Genomic DNA, 20,602 nt, shown 5'->3' on the forward strand with positions numbered 1-20,602 from the left:
ATGCTGCTGTAGCTCAGGGCCAACCTGGAGAGGGGATAGGTGAGGGTGGGTTGAGTGTGTTTTTGTGGGTCCATGCCTATCGGGAATTCATCCCGTCTTCTGTGCCCTCCCCTGCACACAGAGAAAAGAGATGCACGCCTGCATGTCGCTCCGTAAGGACACACACACACACACACACCCTTGGCAGTGGGAATGCAAACCAACCTGTATTGGGGACATTGGGGTAAGGGATTTCCGCAGGACCATGGTCTGGCTGTCCAGGTTTGCCACCACTCCCGGCGGTGCGTGGTGCCTCCGCGCAGCATCGCCCCGACCACGCTGTGAGGACACGGGCTGGTCTCAGAGGACTGCTCGCAGATTGGTGCCGGGGAGCCAGGAGCCCATCAGGGATACCATCGTCTGCAGGAGGAAAAGTCTGGCAGTGCCTGTCCGAACCAGGGCAGCAGTGAGGGGTCAGGGTTGTCCCCGTGCCCTTGGGCTGCATATTCCCCCCTCTTTCTCCAACAGCCTCACCTCTCACCCCAACAGAAAGCATCCTCAGCCCTTCGGGCAGCCCTGAACCTACCTCCGACAGCAGAATTCTTGCTCAGAGCAAATGCCAACGCGACCGATCCCTGGCGGGCACGACCCGTGAGAGCAGAAGCCCCCACGGCGCTCACAGTCCTGGGGTGATCCTCGAGCAAGGGACAGCCCTGCAGAGTGCGGAAAGAGGAGACCTTCGGCGTGGTCCTGCCAAGGTGCTGAGCGCAGCCCCTGGTCCCTGCGTGGCCAGCATTAGCCCACCCCTGACAGTCCCCTGCCACGAACAGCCGGGCAGGCGTCTGAAGCAGAAATCAAGGTGATGTTTATGGCGCTTGGATGGGAGGCACACACTACCATCTCTCATCAGCCTCTGGGAGAGGCTTTCCAACATGTTTGCTGTCTCCCTCCTGGCACAAGGGAGGACACGGAGGGTAGGAGCAGGATTTGCCTTCCTCTCTCCTCCTCCTCTCCAGCAGGGCTGCTTTGCCCAGTGCTGCTGACTCAGAAAGGCATGGGCCGGGGTGTACAGAGAAGGTGGCAAATCCTCATCCCTGGAGGGCAAGAGCTTTGTTACAAGGTCCCAGCTCCGGTCCCAGCTGCAGGACCTGCAGCAGGAGCCTTTTCGTAAAGGTATGGGGTGTGAGGGACCCCAGGGGAGATGCCACAGCAACCAGAAGTCACATGTGACTCATCATCTCAGCCGGCATATCCTCCCTACAAAATATTGACAAAGGACAGATCCTCCACATTCCCCCACATATTTCTTACCTGCTGCTCCCTGGAGCATCAGGAGAAGGAGAGCACAGAGGAGAGGCAAGATCCGCATGGCTGGGAATCGCCGCCGGGGTCACAGCTCTGGGGAGAAGAGAAAGGAGGCAGAGATGAACGGGAGGGTCCCTGCCTGCGGGTCGTGTAGGACCTGCACCGGGATGGGACTGAGGAGAGGGGACAGCCCGTCCAGGAGAAGATGTGACCCGTCACCAGTGGGAGGACACGCTCGACAGCCCGAGGGTAGGAGCCTCCCGCAGCCTCTCGGCTCCTGATGGCAGCAGCAGCAGTTTGGTCCCAGCCAGCTGGTCTCTCCACGTGGCAAAGTGTCCCTTGGGATGGCTGACACCTCAGAAAGTCCAGCCCAAAAACTCCTTTTCCTGTTTCTCCCCCCGCCAGAGAAAAAGAAGCATCGCTTTCCTCTTCTGACACCTCTGAGAAGGATTCCCAGACCTCCAGCCCGAGGTCTTGTGTCATCCTGCCTTGCGTAAGGGCCATTCGGTGCTGTGGTTTGCTGGACACCTCTTGGGACACACTGCACCCCTGTTCGTTAGACCTTGGCAAGCAATCTGCTTTCACAACACAAAGGAGCTCTGTATTCTTCCCCCCAAGTGAAGCGTGCTCTTTATGCTTCACTTGAAAATAACTGGGAAGACGCCACATGGGATGACATCTCTGTTCAGCTGGCAATCCCATGAATGAAAAGCTTTAATTGTGACTTTGTTGTGTTAAGTTTGCTGTATGTAACCCTTTATTGGTTCTCAATGTATCGATGGTGCCATCTTCATATACTTTTTCAGCCTTGTTGAGGATTCATCAAGCATTTGTATGTATGTGTGTGTGTATATATATTAAAAACATACTCATGCATAATGTATATTCGATGAGTGGTTACAAGAATATGCCTTTTATCCCAATGCCTCATCATATTTCATTGCCCTTTCCTGCCTCAATTTCTCTCCCCAGTGAGGGAAATTGTATAAAGCATTTGCAGGTCTGTCTCCGGGGGGATAGCTTGGCAGCCAACGCTTCTCTGCCACGGTGGTCAGGAGCGGGGCACTCAGTACAGCTTCTTATTTCGTCCACCACCCCAAAACTGAGCTAGTGTATGTGTTGAAGAGCAACAGCACAGAGATGTAGTTAATTGCCACCTTAATGAAGCTCTGTAAGGAGCCTGACCACCAGATGCAGTTGCTCCCAGTCCATCACCTCCTGTGGTTCTGATGCCATGACAGCTCAGCAGACATAAAAAATTGGGCCAAGGCCTTTTCCCTTTTTCTGGCTGTAGCTGTTGGATCAGCACGCCACCAGGACAAGTGACAATCCTTGCCTGTCCGGAGGGGGCTGTGCTGCATGCTTGAGTGTCCTGGTTTCGGCTGGGATAGAGTTAATTTTCTTTTTAGTATCTGGTATAGTGTTACGTTTTGGGTTCAGTATGAGAAGAATGTTGATAACACTGATGTTTTCAGTTGTTGCTAAGTAATATTTAGTCTAAAGTCAAGGATTTTTCAGCTTCTCACACCCAGCCAGCAAGAAGGCTGGAGGGGCACAAGAAGTTGGGAGGCAACATAGCCGGGGCAGCTGACCCAAAGTGGCCAAAGGGGTATTCCATACCATGTGACGTCATGTCCAGTATATAAACTGGGGGACATTGGCCTGGGGAGGCAGATTGCTGCTCGGGAACTAAGTGGGCATCGGTCAGCAAGTGGTGAGCAATTACATTGTGCATCACTTATTTAGTATATTCCAATTCTTTTATTATTATTATTGTCATTGTATTAATATTATTATCATTATTATTTTCTTCCTGTCTGTTCTATTAAACTGTTCTTATCTCAACCCACGAGTTTTACCTTTTACGTTCTGGTTCTCTCCCCCATCCCACTGCGGCAGGGGAGTGAGTGAGCAGCTGCATGGTGCTTCGTTACCGGCTGGGGTTAAACCACAACACTGAGTTTTGGGTTTCCTCTTCTGATGTTCAGAAGAGTACTCGTGATCCTCCCACCTACCAGGGGCTGGGATTTTGGCAGTGGAGGTTGGCAGCTGGGCCTTTCCTTCTCCCACTTTGTCAAGATGCCAAGTGCCTGTGTGATCCAACCACTGCAGAAATGGTGGAAGACAGCCGCTGCATGTTTGGAAGGAGCCATGGAACCAGCAGGTTGGTCCCAAACTTTGCTGGGAGACAGATGTCCTCTTGCAGGGACTCACCTGTGACACGAGGTTGGGAGCTGTGGAGGGTTCAGGAGGAGGCCACCAGCCATTGCTCTTCCAAGGTACCATCCCGCTTAGCAAAGCAGCTTGCCAGTGCCTGCTGCTGTGCTTAAGGGGACTGAGGTGACAGAGCTGAAACAAGAGTGCCTGTCAGTACATACCAAGGGCAGGACTCAGCTGGCCACAAGCAGATTTTTGCAGTGATGAAGCAGTAGGGCTGGGCTCTTCACCTCCTGCTCCTTCCACAGCAGACAGAGCACAAATCGCTTCATCTTCATGGTGATATCCAAGATAGGCTTGGCAAATCCCACTTTAAAAACTCGTGTTTCTCTGTCATGGTTTATAAAGGGAACATTGCCATCTAATATTAATTGCAGATGAACCCACCCCAGATGACAGTGGCTTCTCTGTATAGACTTCCCATCTCTTTGCCAGTCCCTCCTGAAACAAAAAACCTGCTAATTCCACAGACCGCTTCTAAGGAAATGTTATTTCTGTGTACTGTGACTACAAGAAGGACACTGATAGTTGGTCACCTCCCCTGACATTTCAGACTCATGCAAACCAACACTAAACCAGCCTGTTCCTGAGGCCAGCCATCTCGGTCTCACCCCGGGCAGTTGCATCGAAGCTGTTTACGGGGACTGGTCCTGCCCCGTGCACACCCAAGCCCTCCCTGAACACTTGTGTGTGCTCACCTTGACGCCGGGCTGAGCTCACAACTCCACGTCCTGATCCACGTTCATCAGCTCTATGACAGACGTCAGGCCACACCGAGCAGCCGTGACTGAGCAAAAACACTACGGAAAAGAGAGCCCCAGACAGTGCTGCTAGCACTGCTGTGCCCCCAGGGAGGTGACGGGAGCTTCTGTCTTCTCCAGTGAAGCTTCACGTGCAAAGAGGGCTGCTGGGGCACTGGGGTGAGCAGATCTCGTATTCTTCATGCCTTTGTGCCACGAAACAATGCCCTCTCTCAGACCTGCGCAGAGAGAGAGGGGCCGTGCTAAAAGAGTGACGGCAGTACCGTTGGGGGATGTAGTAGAGTCCTAGTGGCACAAACTGTGATTTTGCATGACCAGCCATTCCAGCAAGGGCTTGATGTGTATCTGAAATAAGCATTAGCTTATTTAGCTGCATACCCTTGCATCTGGTCATGGCACGGACAGTCCCACTCCACCAGTTCTGATGCTATCTGTCCGGTATTTTTTATTCCATCCTCAGCAGCATCTCTACCTCCTCGGAAGAGCTGTCAAGATGAATTCAAACATGCACAGAGTGGTGGGGAGATGGAATTGGGGTAAGAAGCAGGGAGGAGATGTGCAGCATGGATCCTAAGGGGTGAGGTTTCAGCCTGCGTTTCACTCTAAGCTGGCTCTTGAAGCCGTTCCCCAGCGATAAATGCAAGGGCAGCTATTTGTGGCGGTGAGCTAAAAGCGTGATGATACGGTGTTCTGCCTGATGCTGGCTACAGACACTGGATTGTCTCCAGAGCTGAATCTAAAATAACAAGGGCTGAACCCTCTCTGCAAAGTCCTCAGCCCTTGAGCAAAACATCTTGTGCCATTCCAGTTTGTGAAAGAAGCACTCACCTACTGTGGATTGTGCAAAACTTCTTAGGACATAAACCGTAAATTGCTGGTTCGGTTCCACTTGGCAACTTCCTCAGGTCTCCATCCAGGGGGATCCCTGCAAGGTGGCCGTTGGCCCAGTTTCCTGCCCTTCACAAGGCTGTGGTTTCACTGGTGGCAGAGTCATTTGCAGAAACATCTGCTTTGAAGGGAGCCCAGATGCTCTGCAACAAATGGCAAGCTCGGGACTTCGAGTCAGTCCTTTGCATGTAGGCACTTGGGTTGGTTGTTTCCCTTAAAAAGCCAACCATCACTGCTCCCACCTTTGCTGAGCATCCCTGAGTGCTGCCCTTCACACAGGCCATGGGAGAGCTGAGGTCAGTTCCCACTCTATTTTGGACATACACGTACTCCCCTTACCCCCAAAGATGTGCCCTAAGAGCAGCTAGCTTGGCCTGACCATGTCTGCTATTAAATTCCCTCTGCTTGTGGGCAGAGGTAGCTACATCCAGTCTGATGTTTCAGAAAGGTCCTTGGCCTGTGCTAAGCCCCAGGGTTGCTCTGGCACAGTGCTCGTTGGCCTGGGTTCAGTCCCTGGCAATAGCCGGGCAGGACTCAGGAGACAGCATGAGCACAGGACAGTTGGGAACAGGCTGAGGTTGTCCTGCTTTGGAGGCTGAGTTTGGCTGTACATGCCAACTAGTCTCAGGGCAGAAAACTATTTACTGGCCACAGCCACCGGGTGGTAGTCCAAAGGCTGATTTGTCTGCACAAGGATGCTCCTGACCATGCAAGAGCAGCTGCAGAGACGGGAGCTCACTGAGCAACCTGCACCTTCTGCGTTTTCTATTAGGGTTCAGGGCAGGACAGGAGAAACCTCTTGCAAGAGGAGTGATTGAAGTAGCAGGGGTATTGGCCTTTCGTACACGTTGTCTGATTGTCTCAAGCGATGTCGTAGGTCTAATTCCCATCTCCTGATTCGCTACTGCAGCTGATACGAATTTTGCAGGTTTAGTCCAAATTTATATCAGCCAAAATAACTAAAGGTAAAACCAGGCTTCAAATTTTAAAGTGGGGTCACCTGCCTCCTTTTGTTTTGCTCAGTGTGTCCTTCCTAGTTCCTATAAGGAAACAGGATGCTGTTCCCAGGTCTGAAAGCTCTGGACCAGGAGGTGGGAACCCAAATTTTTCAGATGCATCACACTGGAGAAAACTTTTGTGCTCCCTACAGAAACCGTGACTGACCCCAGCTTTGGTCACGGCAGAGGATTCCTAGCAGTCATGGGTGGAGAACATGCCAGCACTCCTTCGATCAGCAACCCAAGAGGTGAAAATATTTTGGTAAACTATGCATTCCCGGTAGGTTTAACCTGATTTCAGAATCCTTGTTCAAATTTCTAAAGGAAATAACACTTCTAGAGAAATGAATGACACCACCACACACGGCAGCCATACAATGTCCCCAGATCTTGCTTTTATTGAAAGAAGAATGACAAATCCTTCATGACCGGTACAACAGTACCCTGAATCCAATGATGTAAAAAGTGATCATCCCCAGATCCCTGCAGATCTTCTGCAATTAACCACACTACAACCTACAGAAAGGAAAGAATATTTCAGGGTTTTCAGGCTTACGTTGATGGAGAAAATCCTGCTACACAGGACTTAACTGAAAATTTGGAAACTCATCTTTGCCCCAGTTAAATCCTAAACTTACCATTTACAGCAAGACTGCCCCGAACGACATATCCCCAGATAAGTGTTGCCACGAGGGCATACCCCAGGGAAGCAGAAAGTCCCACGATATCCACATCGTATAAAAGGTCTTGGAGATTTTACAAAGCCTGTACCATAAAAAAAAAGGCAGGAGACAATTGTTTCTGGCAGGGGTTTGTATTTTGCTAAATTCCTGTGAGCTGACACCATGCCACACCGGTGCCCAAAGTCATGACAGTCCTAATGCAACCTTCAGAGGAGGAGGTCTGTGGGCAGAACAATCGAGAAAATGCTCTAATCCCTTCTTCAGATGTAAGATCTGTGTGTCCAAGCCCAGGACTCTCTTAGGAACTCAGATTTCAGGGACAAACACCAGAGACCTGATAGAGAACAGTAAGTGGACACTTGCCAGCTCTTAAAGTCTTGTAGGTCATAATTAAGGAGAGATGCACCAGCTCAGCTGGGAGGCTGCCACTTCTAGGGGCAGAAAGATGAAGATTTCTGTGCGTCTGGATTTCCATAGATTTGGCCTATTTCCCTCCCTATAAATTTCACCCATGTCTCAAAACAGGTCCTGGTGTCTTGTAGTCCATATAGATGGCCCCCGTACACGGATAAACTCAACAATGCATGCAGAATGACCACTTCCATGCTAGTAAACAGAGCATGCCAGGCATTGCCCTCTGGGTCTGAGGCTGAGCAGCATGGCATTGCTTTTATCTATATGGCTAAACTTTCTTCCCCATTAAAATAGGATATCCACATTCAGATTGCCTTTTGGGAATGGCCACCAGCCTGTGCTATTCCCAGAACAGGTTTTATCTGTGAAAGTGCTAGTTGTCAGGGGTCAAAATTACCCTAGAGAGCAGACTACCAACTAGGTAGCATGTTGCCTGGTCCTGTTTGGTTGATTAATAGAGATGTAGCCTGGCAGGCTGATGCATTCTGGATGCACCCGATTGACTGAACATGAACCAATTAATTCCAGTTTCACAGCTCATCCATGCAACCACACTAAGTCCAGCATATCCAGAAAGTGGAGCGCTTGTTCCAGCAAACAGACCATGAATATTACACATGTACAGTAAATCCAGCGCATCCCTAGTGTGTTAGATTCACAGCACGTGAGTGGCGTGGTGCATGCACACACGGCAGTACCCAGAAAATCCCAGGCAGAAATAAAACAGTGCTGGGAAGGCTCAATAAAACACTTCTGGTCCCAAAATATCTGCCTGTGGGACATTTCAGAGGTGATTATGAGCAGTCCCAGCTCTCAGAAACACTTTCTTCAAGATAAATTTCTTGCGTTAGTATACCCAGAAGATAGGTCTTACTGAAAACAGCCCAAACATCCACTGTGTGTATCTGTATGTCAAATAAGGACATAAAACAGACCAAAGGAACACTTTGCCCAGTGTCCTGCCTATGAGAACTGCCGTAAGCAGAGGCCCAGGTAAGAATAAGATCAGACAAGCATATATGACACTTCTCCTATGTTCCCGGTCTTCTGCAATTCATCAGTCTTGTCCCATCCTTACTTCCCCGGAGAGCACTTTCCCTCCTGTTCCCACAGAGATTGTGCCGTTTTCAGGGATGGTGTTGAAACACAGTCCCTTTTTCTGGACAATAAGGTGGGTTTGGGGTTCCAGACTCCTTTGCATCCCCGCAACAGGCACAGCCTTACACCAGCACTTACAGTTGCACAGGTTTCTGCACTGAGCAGAAGCTACCGGTAGCATTTCAGTCTTAACTCACGCTCTTCGGCCTCCCCACCCCACGTACAAGGTCCTGAAGCAAAGGATATTTGGAAAGCACGGGACCAGATTCCTTTTCTTCCTGTGTGGCTTCAGAATATTTGATTGAGTGGTTTGTTTTAAGGTGACCCAGAGACAAAGTGATTTAAGCGTGAGTCTGCAAGCTTTCATGGGGAAAATGCTGGCGCTGAATGGTAATTTTGGCATTGCCCCTAGTGCTTTCAACTCAGACTGGATTTTCAGAGGAGTAGCAAAGGCATTGAACTGATGTTTGGAAAGTTTGCCTGCTAATCTTACGTAGTATCTGTAATCTGCCAACAGGTTTTGATGATGTGTGTGAAGATTCTTTGCAGGAGGCAGCTTGGCCACTTCCCAAAGGAGACAGGAAACCTTTATAATACACCAATATCTTCTTCTATATAGCCCCTCATCTTCATTTACACCTTACCTGCAGCTCCGTGAAACACCACCAAGAGAAGAGCAAAGAGAAAGGAAAGGATTTTCATGGCAGAGGGTGGACTGGGAACTCCCGTCACTACGGAGAGAGGAGACCAAGACATTAGTAAGAGGGTTGTCCCTACGCAATCATAGTGGGCTGAGAAGTGACATACAGAAATGTTCTTCAAGACCAAGCATTATCTAGAAGAGGTATTACACATTTTGTTTATAGTAATGTCTATTGACCTAAGGGTTCCCTGAAGCATACATAGGATTGTGGCACAGGAAGAAGCTGGCACGCAGAAAAATACAATTTTAAAGCCCCTTTTAATTAATGTATTAATTAACCAGGTATTTATCCTAGATTGCTTGATATTTTGCAATGCATTGCAATAAATTTGGTTTGCCTTATGCAAGTTAAAGCTGTTAATTCAGAAAGAAAAATAAGACAATTTTTACTGTATTTATAGAAAACAACCTAATGTGTGTTCTCAAGCTTTTCTAATAAAAAAAAGCAGAAAAAAATTCCTTCACATTTAAGTTAAAACCCTATAGCTTCTCCCTATTCTTGCTTAGAGGCTGTTGCTTTTCCTTCAGCTCAAGAGTTACATGATTTCCAGGATAAATTTATGAGTGTTTGCATTTCTTCTCAGCTCTCTTCCCACAGCCGACAAAAACTCTTCTCCCTTATCGATACTTGAAATCTCTAGAAGTGACTCTTGATAGACTGGAGTCACTGCACGGTTAAGGCTATAACAGTGAAATGCAGCTATATGTGAAAGATATAAAGTCTCCAGCGCATTTAAGAAGGACAGAACTCTTTAAGAGAGGCTGAATAATGAGAAGATTTCAGTCGTTACCAGGTAAGAGGAGGCTCTAGGTTGGAACAGTCCTTGGATCAGTGTCAGCCACCCAGATGCATTAAGATGAAGGAGCAGAGCTTGGCTTTATGCTGTTTCTGGAGGGTGATGAAGGACGCTTGATCTTCACAGCCTTCTGGTGGCCAATCAGACAATCCCCACGGTTTTGGGGAGCATCAGGGAGGTCCAATGAATCCTCCCCGTTACCGTCCTCCTATGAGGAACCGAGGTATCGCTTTCAAAATATTGCAGCATCGCCTCGGGAAATGCGCTGAGCTGCATGCAAACTGCCTTGGGCCACCTCCGTTTCTTCAACGTGTTTGGCCACAGCAGCTCGCTCAAGGTTTCTGCGCCATATATCGTCTGCTTGCCGGCTGAGGCTTGGTGGCAGTTGCTCTCCAGCACAATAAAATCAGCCGTACAGGCTGCTGTGCTCCTGGAAGGTCATTCTGTACACCTCGTCTGGAAGCTGATGCTGTGTGATGGGATCCCTCAGGGGAATGGTACATAGTGGGGTTTGGTGGGATTTACCCAGCAGATGTCCACTCAGATGTCCACAGAGCAGGTATCTTTCAAAGACGTGCCTTCCATTCACAGCTTTTGGTCCCTGTAGGATGGAAGAAAATCATAAACTTGAAGCTATATTGAAGCTGCACAGTTCAGGTAGGCTTCGGCATGAGCAGTGCCAGTTGTTATTCAATTTAACTGCTCTTTGAGCACACAAGGGGTTGCTACTTGACGGTCGTATCTCTGCTAGGGAGCTAACCTGCACCAGGTTTATCTCCAGGCCAAAAAGCAGAGTCTGGCCATGGCCATACTATTAAACTCAGCCTCCAACATGGATTGGCTTCACCTAAATTGCCTGCTGGGAACAGTCCCTGGTCTCTGCCAGCCTTTAGACTGCATCTGGAAATTGCAGGGAGAGCGCAAGAGCCAAGCTTGTGCCGGGGGCAGCTCTGAGAATTGCACAGTAGAAAGGTTTGTGCTTCGGTGCCCAGGTCCTGCCCTGTTTGATTCCCTGGCATAGCTGTACCGGGGTTATTTTAGAGCCTATGGCTAAATTATGGAAAGGTGCTGGGCTTAAGTTTGCCTTTGGTCTTGTAACTTGAAAAGAAAAGGGAAAAAAAAAGTAGATTTTAATATAATGTCAAGCAGTTTTTTGAGGGGTATGCAACGATTTCTAGCTCTATTTTGCCTTCTGCAGCAATGCTCTTCAGGTTCTGATGAAGATAGTCACGTGTATCTGAGTGTTATTAATGAACTAGCCAGTTATTTCATTTACAAATAAATCCCAGCAGGAATTTCTCCTTAAATGCCCACAGTGCTCTAGTGAGGAAGCACTGTCTCCATCTATTTTCAGAGGTTTCATATTAATTCCTTACAAATATGAAAAATACGTCACCATAAAAAGAAAAATAATCAGCTGGAATTAGGTTAAAAAGAACTGCATTAAATGGGAAGTTAGGGGTTCTTTGGAAATTCAGAAAGAGGATTAATGAGCTGTCATTAATATTACATAATTTCTGCTGTTGGAAGGGAATATTTGGACAATTGTCTCTATTTTGATTAAGAACATGGAAAAGATCTGCAGTAGGGAATGGTAGGAAAAAAGTGAGAAAGTAAAATAGAAATATATAGTTATGAATAAAAAAGAAAAAAGGAAAAGGTGTTTTGGGGTTTTTTTTTAACTTTTGCACCAAAACATTTTCAGTACTAATTACCTCCACCATACGTAAGACATTTTAAGCCGCATCTATTTATGGAAATTATTACTCAAACCACCCCAATGATGTGATGTTTTAAATATTCCTTTTCATTTTCCGTCATGCTGGTTTTCCAGGGACCTTCCTCTTTGGTATGAGCCCTGGTCAGTTTGAACAAAAAACCCATGCCGGGTGAAGTTGTCAGACATGGGCAGGAGTTTACATTTATTATTCTGTAGCTTCTGCTGCTGTTGGTCTACCTTCTCAAGGAGATACTGGAGCAAGAGTTGCTATCTTCTGTATTTCAAGGACGAGGTATAAGGACTGCCATGTGTTTGGATGCTCCCAATACTATATGCCTGGAAAGGACCTGCTAGGCTATGCCAGCTTTCCTCACTTAATTTGAGGGGTCAGGCAATGCTGCTTATCATCTGTACTTGAGCAAAGTGGTGTCACCAGGCTGAGGCACAGAGGGACAAAAGATAGAAAAGGCAGTTTTTAGATGCTTCATGGGACCCCAAAGTGTGTGTGTAACATAGTGGTACAAATGCACCTTCCGTGTTCTGCAATGCCCGTAGGCAGATCTTGGCCACCAGTTCAGAAGCAGATATACAGGTCGTGCAGTCCTTCGTCAGAGGAGATGATAAGTCCATCCCTGCTGTCTTACAGCACAGCCTCCTGGACCACTGCGATATTGCCAGAGAGGAGGAGAAAGCAATCTCTGCCTCAACAAATCTGTGGCAGATTTTCCAGTGTGCATCTTGCGTAGAAAAGAGGGGAAAGCCTCCTTCTGCCTCTAGTGTCTGGTGCCCAGCAGGATTAGACCCTGGGACCTTTTGGCAATGGGCTATCAAGAAGAAGGCGGCTAGAAGATCAGCACCGTTTCCTTTTGGTGAGTCTTTCCACGCCCAGCCATGGATGGATTCTGATCTTCACGATGTCAGAAGTTGGTGCAACGATTTCAGCAGAGTTTCTTCTGATTTACGCCTCTCAGCAGAGTGAGGAGCAGAATACGGTCTTCAACTGTAGAAGACATTGCTCTGGTTCCTTTTGCCATTTTAGCGTGAATATATTTGCTCCTGGTTTCTCTCCAAATGCGGAAGGTTTTATAGACCTCGAGGCTAACCTACTTATGGTTAATGCTTTTTTCACTGCCTGCCCTGGGCTCGCTGCAGTTTCTGCACGTCCAAGAGCATGAAGCAGTAGCTTAGGTCTTGTGAGCGATCAGTCTGTCAACACTCAGGTGTCACAGCTGGCAAAACAGGGACTTGCTGGGGTAACAGTTCTGCAAAGCAAAGCCATCCAATGACAGATGATCCAGAGAGCAACTGAATTAATCAAATAGTTAATGAATTGAGTGTGGAAAGGATTTCAGCCTGCCAGCAAAAGCCAAATCCTGTGGAGGCTCGCATCAATGGGCACCCAACTCAAAATCGAGGGATATGTGAGCAATCCCGTCAGGGTGTTTCTCAGAGGTTTCTCCATGAGAAAGCTCTCAGCAGCTGAAGTCCCCGCTGTGACCTTTGCATGGGCACTTCCATCAAGCAGGTCAGACCACAGGCTCTTCCAAGGGCTGTACATTTTCATTCACAGCTCATAACTGGGCACAAAAATGGTTTACAGATTCATTGCTTGCAATTAAACACCGCAATTGGCAGCATATTGCCACTGGCCTGGGTCCAGACACTGAGTACCGTCCCTTGCCTGTCTCTGGATGCTGGTTTTCCTTTTTCTTTGCAACCCCTTTCCTTGTCTTCTCTTTGCTTCTCTGTGCCTTTTCTTTCTATGTCTTCCCTGCTATTCAGGGACAGCATGTGAGCTTGGGCACTATCTGTGGGCCTGTCCTCCCATTTTGCCCCAGCATCCATAATTGCAAAATTAGGGATGTTGCAGGGGACATCCTCGCCCATCCTTTCACTACCCGTTTAAGGACTTGCTGTCCATGAATTTGTCTAACCCTTTTTGGGCTTGCTGGTGTTGCCTACCTGCAGAGCCTCCTGTGCCAGCAACGTCCAGAAATTCACAGCCCGTGCTCAGCAATTTTATTTTTATTATAGCCTTTACTATCTTGCCATGGACAGAAGAGTATATTGAGCTACAGCATACCACCCCTAAGACTCCTCCTACTCCTTTCTCATCAAGAACTCCCCCAATGGCTTCCTGCTTTCCACGCATTTACAGACATTTCTGCTATCAGTTCAGGCGTCTGTTGCAAAGGGATCTTCACTTTCCTTTTTAGCCTTCTTTCTTACTTGAAGCTGACCTGCCATGTTTATGGGAGTTGCTGTTCTCCTCTGTCAGGTGCTTGTTCACCACTGAGCTCTTCCCTGCGAGAGCTTCCCTTGACTTGCCCTTCATGCCCTACAGCAATTTTTCTTAGATCTCTTTGTTTTCTTTCCCAGTCAAAGCAAATATTTTACTGAGGTTTCTAGCACAGCCTTTTTAACAGCTTTCAGGCCACCTGCAGGCTTCTTGCTCCTCTGGACTGCTCCTTTTGGTACTTTTCTTTCCTCATTTTTGCTTTTTTGAGATTAAATATTCACCTATTGAATGTATTTGGTCCTGCGACATGGTTAAGCCTAATCGTACTGTGGTCACTTTTACAGAGCAGCTCTCACAAGCAACTTTTGAACTAGGTCCTTCGCACCACTCATCACAAAATCCAGGAAGGCAACTCTTCTTGTGGGTGCAAGGACTAGTGGTTCTAAGAATTACCCTTTTACTGCAACAAAAATTTGATCTCTGCATCTCCTAACATCATCCACAATCACCCCTCACAACTGCTCTGCTGCATCGCCTCGAGCAGGGGAATGATCTGCAAAAGATGTGACCCGCTATCTGGGTCCATCAGGGAGGGACTATTGCTTAAACCCTTCTCTAAGGTGTTGTGAAATATTTGCAGCTAGGGTGTGTAGCAAAACACTGGTTGAAACAAGTGCACACAGGTGGTTCAACACATGAGGACCAGCTGGGTCCATGTGAAATGATCTGTAGGCAAGCCAAGACTCCCTTTGCCTTTACTATCTCCTCTCCTCTCCACAGGGGCAGTGCTAATTGGGGCATGTAGCTGTGCAGGTGGTTTTGATGCTCCTCGTTTTTCCTGTCCACTGGATGAGTAAAGCATGGGCTGTCCAAATCCCCACTCTCGTTGGGTTCCACTGAGCCTCAGGCTGTGAACATCCTTCAAACAATGAAGGAATTTCCAGCTCTGTATAGACCTGACTCTTACATTATCCATCTTTCCCATGGAGTAAATCTTCCTGAATTCTGTGAAGAAGAGATTTTTTCCATGCCTGGCACATAGTAGCCATGACATGGCTATTCAGATTTCCAGGATGTGGTGGCCAGCAGTCATGCTCTACACCAAAGGATCAATTGTCAATTAAGAATGATTTTGCATGCTATTTTGTTAATGATGCCTGCATTTATTTTCAAAGGGGATAAACAATTTAGGATGCCAAAGCACAAGTCCCAAGATCTTTCTCCTCCTCCTGGCCGTGGGTGACCAGGAGGCAACGACCTTGCTGGCGCTTCCCCATTCTGCGCCCCAGTTTCTTCATCAGTGCAACGTGAGTAGCAACTCTTGCATAGACTGTAAAGCACTCAATTTCCTAACTGCAATGATTGTACAACCACTGAGGAGTCTCACTTATTATTCCTGAAAGCCAGCCCCGTGAGAGTCACTGCAACTTTTTGGCATACCACCAAACACCTGCTTTCTGCTATTATTATTTCTTATTCCTGAACTACAAGGGTTAAAATTAATCCCCGGTGGAAGAGCATGGCTTAATCACAACAGCAGGCACTTTCTGTTTGCTCAGCTACCCCCTACGGGTGGTACAAGCCTCAGTTCATGAGTATAAAGGACCTTCAAATCCCTGGATGGAAGGAGTGATTAAGGTTTGAATAGCACCTTTGGGCTTGGAGAGCTTGATTATTATTATTAATTATTTTTTCCTCTGACGGTAGCAACGTGGTATGCAATTATGTCAGCTGCCATGCACGTGCAGGACTAGAGAAGCTGCTACACCAAAAGCAGCACAGATGTCTGATGAGATTTTTTTAAGCCATCTTCCCGGGCTGAACAAACCTGAGCTCCCTGACCGTGGAGTTAATCAAATCTCCTCTTGACTTGGGCTCAGGTAGGAGATGACCTAGAAAACCTTTCCCAGGTTTTGGAGACGCCTGCCGATGAGATGTGGCTGGATATAAGATCCGCAGGACCTAGGCCCCAGACCTCAGAAACTGGAGAGATTAAAACACTCCTCACCAATTAATTGCTTAAAGCACTTAGTGTTATTACTCATGCTTTATTAGATCTTTACAAAACTCAAATAGTTTGCGAACCACAGTCTCTTTGGACACAGCAAATATGTGTTAGAGGAGAGAAAAAGAGCACAGATCGCTTCAATACTGGAAGGCTGAGATATTTTGCAGAGCCTGCAAGAGAGCATCCCTGAAGACTTCAGGCTCCAGCCCTTGCTGTATCACGATAGATGATGTCAAATGAGTCAAATGAGAGTTGACCAGACCTCCCCTCCAGAACGGGGTCTGAACCAGCCAGGTGTCCTCTGAGAAGCTGGACAGATGACCGAGCCAGGACAACATCTTCTGAGGATACAGGATGGGAAAGGTGGAAGGTAAAAGACCTTCTCTCGAGATGATTATAAGGGGATATGGGAAATAAATAGTCTTACGGAAGAGAAAAGGAGTCCTACAGGGAAGATGGGAAAATGAGGGTTGTATTTCACCTTTACCCATCTGTTGAGGAAAGGCAGCCATCCTGCATGGAGAAGGTGGGCAAGTGAACAGACGTTAACCAAGATATTTCTAAATATTACATTGGCAGGAGCAACTCGGTGTCCCAGGGGAGAGACAAGGTCTGGCCAGCGGGGCTGGGACCTCACCATGCAGGACCTGGCTGGTGAGGATGAAGGCAGAGACTCCTGAGCCAGGGACAAGGTGGGAGAGACGCGGGGAGAGAAAGCAGCGGTGTCCCTGCCCCGCACCTCTTTGGCATGTGGTGGGGGAAAAGGGCAACGCAGAAGCCCAAGAGCTGGAGGAAGGTCCCGTGGGCTGCACTGTCAGACCTGAGCCTTGCCTAGCACCAGCCCTCCACACCTCACCACGAGCTCCATGGGCTCGACCAAGGTGAAGGAGCAGGGCCATAACAGGGAGCCCCTTCCCAACTAAACTTCTTCCATGGCTGGAAATCAGCCTCGTGCTCTTCCCCTGGGACACCAGGGTGGCAACCGAGGCCATCAGGGCTCCCTAGGTGCCCTGCCTCAGGAGAGCATAGGGGGTGGATGAGGCTCGCTGTGGTACCTCAGCATCACACGGGACACATCCCAACGCGAGGAGGAAATCTTCCTGATTCCCACCGCAAACCACCCTTGGCAGGGAGAGGAGAGGAGCTGCCCAGTTTCAGGCTGCCACTTCAACCCTGTCTTGGTGACACTGGAGGGACAGTGTCCGGTGGATGAGGATGTGCCACACAGTGATTTCTCAGGTGTGGATACGCGGGTGAAGAGCAGACACGTGGCCACATGCAAAAGTAACTTCCACCAGCTCTGAGGAAAGACAGCACCAAACCCAACACATACCCATGTAAAGAAGGACAAAACTACCCTACTGCTACCATAAGGGCCTGCAGCACTTTGCCAGTCCGTTGTAGCAGGTACCGGTGGCTCTCTTAAACAAGGGACACAGCAGGAACGCACACTCGCCCTTGATCTTCCGACACGTCACAGTGTCTGACACTGTAATTGAGAAAAAGAGCTGGTAAGCATCTTTCCTTGGATTTGCACGCGTGAAGAAAGCCTGTCCCCCTGTTTGCAACAGCTCGATCTGCAGATAGCACAAGTGGCATCTCAGGGAGGTCGTCAACCTGCTGTTGAGTTTTGCTGCCACGTCTGAAAGCAGTCGTGAGTTCTGCAAACCGTGATGCTCTCTCCCCTTCGCACTGAAATGGCTAACTGGAGTTGGACTATTCAGTGCTAGGCAGGCAGGTTCGATGCCAATTATCACACCCCCTGTGCACATATCACAAGTTCATTCCTCATTTACAGAATCTCTCCCTGTTTCCCAAACACAGAAATGCCCATCGGTTGTATTTACACTTACCTGCAGCAGCCTGGGACACCATGGGGAGAAGGAGCAGCAGCAGGAAGAGTATCTTCACGGCTTTGGTTGACATTGTGGAGCTCCACCACAAAGCTGCTGGCACCAAGAGACTCTGCAAGAGGAAGGAATTAACCTGTACTTATAAGGCTTTGATGAATGCGACCTGCAGGGATTTAGCAATCATGTTTGGATCCAAATAATATATGTAAAGGATGCACATTGTAACGTCTAATTACAATGTCTCCACCCTGAAAGGAATTATCCTCTTAACACCAACACCTGCTTGTTCCCATGTCCTGATCCAAAGCACCATCTCCTCCACAAATAGCACAGGCAGGCAGATATTTCAGCAACCATTTAGCCAGAGCAACAACCACATGCACAAGGCCCAGTTCACTTCAAGGTATTTGCACACTCAGATTTCGGTAAGATGCATCTTTGCCTCCAAAAATCCAGACTCTGCAGAGAAAGGATATTTGTTCCCATTTTAGACCCCCAAAAAGATATGCCCAAAGCCACATAGAGACTGAATCCAGAATCAGCCCCACCATGAAGTTATACCTCTCTGTGTGCAGCTCCAGAAGCACAGCTAACAGGTCTCTGCAACTACTCACGCTCCCACTTCAAGAGGGGGTTAAAATATGAGAAGGTGCAGCAGAGACTCCCCAAAAATCACCTGAAGGTTGGAGAAACAGCTTTGCATGGAGGAGCTGGAGGACCTTCATTTGCTAAGGTCGCTAAATAAAATGTGGAGAGGTGACTTCACCATCATCTGGATGTAGCTTCATTGGAGACTTGAGGGGTTTTTTAGCAAGAGAGGCTCCTGGGCGCTGAAATCCAGCAGAGAAAAGTGCAGCCAAACCAGTGGCTGGATGGCAGCCAGAGCAACTGGGAGTTGGCAGTGAAACTGGGGACGGTGGCTAGCTCTGGGAATATCTTCTGGAAGGCTTTCTGGCTTTCTCCTTCTCTGCCTGGCATTGTTTTGGGGTGGTAATGGCACGTCTCATGTGGCATGGGAATTTATTCCTGGCTTGGAACAAAGCCTTGGGGCAAGGAGGAGGGACCGATTTTATCATCAGTCACTTTGAGACTGAGAAAAGACAGTTGAGGCACCTCGGGGTGGCTCCTTCCCGGGAATGATGCCGACGGAGGGCAGGGGGGATGAGACGATGAGGTTCACACGTCTTCTGCGGGTGACACGAAGGGTGACACCGCATTGCACCTGCACGAACCCTTGCGACTTCCTCACTGCTGGATTTGCAAGCAAAGACGGTTCTTCAACAGCCCGCCCTCAGCTTTGGAAGAGGCTTTGGTGCCCGTTAGAGCCTTCGTTGTGCTTTGCATGCAAAAAGTTGGGTTTTTTAGGAATGGGCCGTTTGGTATTTGTTACACTATAAACTGCGGAGGACAAGGCTCGGAGACAACCAAGACTGAACTTTACTCGGGTCCAGAGCCTTATTTACACCCCTAACTTTATTAAAATGCTTCGCTGGAGCTGGGCCCAACAGCTCAACGTTGTTAGTTAATGAAACACTTTGCTGAATACGGACATGGCAGCGGGACAAGAGGCAAAGCAGGCTATCCCTTCCACCCGTGACTTTTTTAACCCACCATCCACCAAATCCAAACACTGGAGTTGAGGATGCAAAGATCTTACGTGCTTGGTAAAAGCCAGTGCTGGAGAGTGAGCAGAGACCCTGGTGATGCTCCCTCGAGGAGGGACGATCAGGCAATGACATCTCTGAGCAGTTTGGCTTCCCGGCCAGCAGCACGTCCACGGCCCTGAGCACGCACGGGAGACTGAGTTCATCGCTCACATGCAAATATCGAAGAGGGGTGTTATAGAGTGTGGCAGGGACAGGCATAATGTACTGGGCACCTATAGAGAACCCTGGAAACCGAGCTTTCATATTTCAAAAAGTCCATGCTCTGGGACCCAGCTGAATGGGTGAGAAATGTTGCTTCTGTTAAGCAGCAAAATCCAGGCTTTGTTCCCAGGGTTGCAAAGAAACTCGCTAAAATTTCAACAAACAACAGCAAATGCGCGAAAGCCCCCAAACACACGGACATCCCGACAGCCCGGCTGATGTGCAAAGCTTTGGGAGGTTCCTGCACGATTTTGCGAAAGCAATGACGAAACTTTAGATGATATTTGGACCTAATTAAAAACCCCTTCAGTGGCCTTTCCTGTAGCGACTCGCTGAGGATTTAATTTCTAAAAACCACGTGCTTCCCAGGGGATGGAGTCTGCAAGGCTGGAGGTTGAGGGAAAAAAAAAAAAGCAGATAGGTCACATCTCCGCACACACAAGGCCACCTGCAACCACCAACGGTCGGGATCACGTTTCACAAAGGTTTTATCTCTTGGGTGGGGGTGGAAGAAAATAACTGAATTAATTCCTGGCTCTGTGCATCTCAGGTCCCGGCTGCCACCTAGCGCTCACCCCTGCGGCAGACGCACGTCCCTTGTGCAAATGCACAAGGACCCGGGGAACCCCCCCGGGACGGACTTGTGCAGGGACACCTCGGCTTGGGGGACGTTGGGACGGGCTTGTGCCAATGCACCGCAACCCCAGGGCTCTCGGGCTGCTGCGACCGCCGCCGCGCTGTGGGGCCGCAAGACCCCCAGGAGCCGGCGTGACGCAAGCAACGTGACGTAACATTGTCTGGCGGGAAGAGAAAAGAGGCTGAGCCGGGGCGGGCGGGGAGGGACCGGCCCCGGTTCCTCCTCCTCCTCCTTTTTCTTTTTCTTCTTCTTCTTCTTCTTCTTCCCCCTCCTCCTCCTCCCCTCCCCTCCTCCTCTTTCTCCTCCTCCTCCTCTTCCTCCTCCTCCTCCTCCTCCTTCTTCTTCTTTCTTCTTCTTCTTTCCCCTCCTCCTCCTCCCCCCCTCCTCCCCCTCCTCCCCCTTCTCCTCCTCCTCCTTCTTCTTCTTCTTCTTCT

General features: G+C 48.8%; 1 protein-coding gene across 2 annotated transcripts; it reads right to left on the minus strand.

Moving 5' to 3' along the window:
• Positions 1-6,521: 6,521 nt before the first annotated feature.
• DEFB1 (defensin beta 1) lies at positions 6,522-19,966 on the minus strand. Of its 2 annotated transcripts, XM_052810337.1 has the most exons (6): positions 18,340-19,966; positions 17,664-17,775; positions 17,173-17,299; positions 8,988-9,074; positions 6,787-6,913; positions 6,522-6,664 (listed from the first exon to the last, which is right to left on the minus strand). In XM_052810337.1, exons 1-3 carry the CDS (start codon positions 18,364-18,366, stop codon positions 17,175-17,177), a joined length of 264 nt encoding a protein of 87 aa, XP_052666297.1. In that variant the 5' UTR covers positions 18,367-19,966; the 3' UTR covers positions 6,522-6,664; positions 6,787-6,913; positions 8,988-9,074; positions 17,173-17,174. The 2 variants fall into 2 exon arrangements, 1 of the variants encoding a protein (XP_052666297.1); XR_008238561.1 differs by lacking the exons at positions 17,173-17,299; positions 17,664-17,775; positions 18,340-19,966 and adding an exon at positions 9,838-10,066.
• Positions 19,967-20,602: the final 636 nt, after the last annotated feature.

Source organism: Harpia harpyja, chromosome 15, assembly GCF_026419915.1.
Source record: "Harpia harpyja isolate bHarHar1 chromosome 15, bHarHar1 primary haplotype, whole genome shotgun sequence".
NCBI classification, from domain to species: Eukaryota; Metazoa; Chordata; class Aves; order Accipitriformes; family Accipitridae; genus Harpia; species Harpia harpyja.

Excerpts from the sequence above, each read along its gene's own strand:
- DEFB1 (XM_052810337.1), bottom strand. The coding sequence starts at position 18,366 with ATGCAAAGCTGTTTCTCCAACCTTCAG. Across the intron at positions 17,776-18,339 it reads GCTGTTTCTCCAACCTTCAG|AGTCTCTTGGTGCCAGCAGC; the intron begins GTGATTTTTGGG and ends TTCCTCTTGCAG. Across the intron at positions 17,300-17,663 it reads GGTGTCCCAGGCTGCTGCAG|TGTCAGACACTGTGACGTGT; the intron begins GTAAGTGTAAAT and ends TCTCAATTACAG.